At 50.8% G+C, this 3,802-nt stretch overlaps 1 protein-coding gene across 2 annotated transcripts in view; it reads left to right on the top strand.

Moving 5' to 3' along the window:
- LOC100465314 (protein transport protein Sec16B) overlaps window positions 1-3,584 on the top strand; it is a 49,549-nt gene extending 45,965 nt beyond the window's left edge. For both annotated transcript variants that reach the window (XM_034666762.1, XM_034666763.1), the window contains 3 exons: window positions 1,111-1,251; window positions 2,402-2,515; window positions 3,560-3,584. In XM_034666762.1, coding sequence (XP_034522653.1) covers window positions 1,111-1,237 — 127 coding nt within the window. In that variant the 3' untranslated portion in view covers window positions 1,238-1,251; window positions 2,402-2,515; window positions 3,560-3,584. The remainder of the gene's footprint in view (window positions 1-1,110; window positions 1,252-2,401; window positions 2,516-3,559) is intronic.
- The last annotated feature ends 218 nt before the right edge of the window (window positions 3,585-3,802 follow it).

The raw sequence follows: 3,802 nt of genomic DNA, 5'->3' as shown, positions 1-3,802 counted from the left end.
TCGGGGCTTCTGCTGTGCAGGTGGCATGCACGCGGGTTCTCCTCTCTTCTCTCAACGCCTCTGCTGGATGCCGTGTTGTCACCTCAAATTCATCAAGACTCCTTCAGTGCCTGTCCCTGGGGTGCACCCAGCCACACACACACCCCACAGCACAAAGCACAAAACCAAACCTTGAAAATGAGTGAATTAGTTATGATAAGGTAGTGACCCCATTAGTACCTTCTTTTGGTGTTTTACCAAAGCCGTGCCGGACCAGCTCCTTCGAGAACAGTCCTTTCATCTCTCTCTCCCTTCTTGGGTCATCCCACCTTTCAGTCACCTCTGGGCTGAGAGTAAGGGGGGTTCACTAGTTTTAGTGAGTGCGCTCTAGGGGTGGGCATAGTGCTTTTGCGTTTTTAGAGTATTATTTCTCACCCCGCGAGGTGGGCACGATTACCCTCCTTTCCCAAAAGAGGAAACTGAAGCTCAGAGAACTTCCATGCTATTGACTCCCATCTCTTGCATACCATTTGTTCTAAGACCTTTACATGGGTTATCTAATTTAGTCTTTACAACAGCCAGGGGGTAAATGGTATTATTATTCCCATATTGTAGTGAGAAAACTGAGGCACAGGGAGGTGGGGTAAGGAGCCCAAGGTGGCACACCCAGTGTGGAGCTGGAATTTGACCTTGGACCTGTCTGATTCCCAAACCCTCGTGCTCCATCTTGCTCTGCCCCTCATGCGTCCGTGAATACCTGCCTCTCTGAGTTAGAGTCATTTCTTCTTCCTTTCTATGTCCCCATGGTGTCTGCTCCAGGCTTTCCAGGTGGGTGGGCTTCCTGATAAGAAGTAAGTAGTCCGATGCATTTCAATGGTGACTCAGTCTCTGGAGACTGAGCTGATGGTGACTCCCATCCCTCTCGCAACGATGCAGGACCTGCAGGCTGGATTTGAAATTGTGCCCAGACCCAGATAGAATGCCCCGAATGGCACGAAGCCCTCCTTGATATTTGGATGCCAGAGTTAGCAGAAGCTGGCAGTCAGTTGACTTCCAGGAAGCCTTATCTACATTCCTCTCCTTCTATGCCTGCCTGGATGGACTCATCACTGGCCCTGTTCCTCTTCACAGGTGTATAAGCTCCTTTATGCTTCCCGTCTGGCAGATTACGGCCTTGCGTCCCAGGCCTTGCATTACTGCGAAGCCATTGGCACAGCCCTCCTTAGCCAGGAAGAGAGCAATCACCCTGTGCTATTAGTGGAACTCATCAAGGTGAGCTTCTCAAAGGGTTCTCTGCAGGTGTTTTATCTTCGGTGTTCAGAGAAAGCTATTGTAAAGCGGCTTAGACTCCACATCCCATCTCCTTTGAACATGCTGGAAAATTGGAGCCCATGGCTGTCTTTGACCATGTACGCATGCCCAGGTGTGATAAGCACAGTCCCGACACTACACAAAGAAGCAGGCAATGGGCAGAGGGTGGTGGGATCGGGAGACGAGAAACCAGGCGTGTGCTCGGCCAGAAACTTCTTGCAACTGCTTTTCTGGGACACTAAAACTGCACGTTATTCTAATTATAAACGCTGGACTTGGAAAATATATTTTAGTGATTAAAACAGGAAATGATCCTTATTAAAATGCTTTTAAATGCATGGAATATTTTATCACATGTGGGATACGTTTAAAAAAGAAAACAAAAACAAATCAACTTTTAGTTCCTGTGGAAGAAAACAATCAGGCAAATAGTTGTTCCAATTAACTGAAGAAAAATCCATTAGCTGGAGAGTACAGCAGCCCACTGTCAATTTTTGCTTTGCTTTAGATGAGGCCCGAGTGTTGGATCCCGTAGCCAGCGACCCATCTGTCGTGCAGAGCCCCCTGCCCCTGAGGGGTCTGCCAATGGGCTGGCGGTTGTAGCGAGCTCAGGGACCTGGAATGGAGGAGCTGGGAGGTTTGGGGACTTCATAAGGGAGTAGAATCTTGCAAGACAAAGTAGTCCCTTGACCAGCAGTGGGGGCATCACTTGGAAGCTGATTAGAAATGCAGAATCTCGGCCCCACCCAGAATTCTGGGATCAGAATTAGCATTTTAGCAATAGTCCAGGTGGTTCCCCAGAGCACAGAAGAAGTTTGGGAAGCCCTGCTAGAGCAGACAGCCTTGCAAGGATGCAGAGCTGGGTAATGGCTTCTCCTTATAGCTCGTGGAGTAGCTAACACCAAGATGGGTTAGTTGTTTATTTATGCTGCAATTTCGGGAAGGTACCTGCTGAATTTGCTACCTCTCAATTATTCTTTGTAATCTAATTTGCAAGGGAGCGAAGACTGTCTTTCCCCTATTCCCTTGTTGCTTCGCTCCCCATTGTCTTTCTATTTCTCCTTTCCCCTCTCTTACGTTCACCCCTGACCTGTCTGGAAACCTGGCACAGCTAGCAGAGAGACTGAAGCTGTCAGATCCCTTGGTTGTTGAGAGACGCCGTGGAGACAGGGACCCAGAGCCAGCCTGGCTGGCTCCCCTTCGCTGGCGGCGCCAGGAGCTGGTGGTGAGTGGGGCTGGAGCCGGGCCAGGGGCTGAGACCTTTGTTTTGCTCTTTGTTCCCCTAGCACCGAGTAGGCAGGCACTGAACGTGGCAAATCCCTGACCCCATGGAGGGCCCTGAAATCCCCCAGTACCCATGAGGCACATGTTGACCCGGGCAGGGGAGGTGCTCAGCCTCCCAGCTGCTGCCTCTCTCTCTCTCTCTCAGGTAGAAATGGTTTCCTGTGTCTGCCTGTGAGACCCTGGGGCCCTCTTGCCGATCCCCCTTGCTACCCTTCTCTGTGGTCCTAGAGGATACATTTTATGACCATTAAAGCTTTCATCTCTCTGTTAGGAACAATGGATCACAGTGGATCCGTGTCACTTTCATGTAATGTAGGGCAATTGCTTAAAAGATTTCCAGGCCTTTCCTTTTTGTTCTGACAAGTGCAAAAGCTGCTGGCAGTAATTGTAACATAATTGGAACGGGGCTGCCTCCATTCTCTTTCTTCTAGTGTCTCTGAAGACAGGACAGGGTGGATTTTTTAAGACACACACGGCCCTGACTCCTGCCATATACTGTGCACGCAGGACCCTGGGCCATGCGGTTTAGTCCCTTCCACTTGCGCCTTCCTCGGGGACAAGATGGATGGCGCTTGTGTCCTTGTCCCTGCTGGCTCTGAGCAGGGCTGAGGCCTCCCTCCTGCCCGTGTGCCTCTCCCACCAGCCCTCGGCATTCAGGCGAGGCTTCCCTACCTTGCCACTGCCTCTGAAGTTTCTTTTTGACTTAATTTTAATGTTTAAAATTTTTAAATTTATTTTTTAGATTTGATTTATTTATTTGAGACAGAGAGAGAGACAACGGGGGAGGGGCAGAAGCAGGGTCCCCGCTGAGCAGAGAGCTGGACATAGGGCTCGATCGCAGCACCCCAGGGTCATGACCTGGGCCGAAGGCAGAGGCTTAACCGACTGAGCCACCCAGCCACCCCTTGACTTAGTTTTTAAGCCAGTGTTCCCTGTTCTTGCTTTTCTTTGTGTGGCTTAAAAAGCTTTTACTTTATCTTACTAGCGCACGGTAGCCGGAGACACTGGGGACCTTCGTTCTGCTCACTCCGCTATTTCGGGAGCCAGAGGATCCGCAGGTACCCACGCCGATGACCTGAGCGGGTGAATGGCTGACGCTCAGCACCTGGTCGTACGAGACGCAGAACTTAGGAAACACTCGTGCCCTACCTGCAGTGCTTCCTTGCCTGTACCGATCCGACCCCCACAGCTCCGGCCGGCCACAGGCATCCCGACACTTCTCAGTTCC

The sequence above is a fragment of the Ailuropoda melanoleuca genome, chromosome 8, assembly GCF_002007445.2.
Source record: "Ailuropoda melanoleuca isolate Jingjing chromosome 8, ASM200744v2, whole genome shotgun sequence".
NCBI classification, from domain to species: domain Eukaryota; kingdom Metazoa; phylum Chordata; class Mammalia; order Carnivora; family Ursidae; genus Ailuropoda; species Ailuropoda melanoleuca.
Note: the sequence above shows the minus strand (reverse complement) of the source record. Positions and strands in the feature narration are given on the sequence as shown.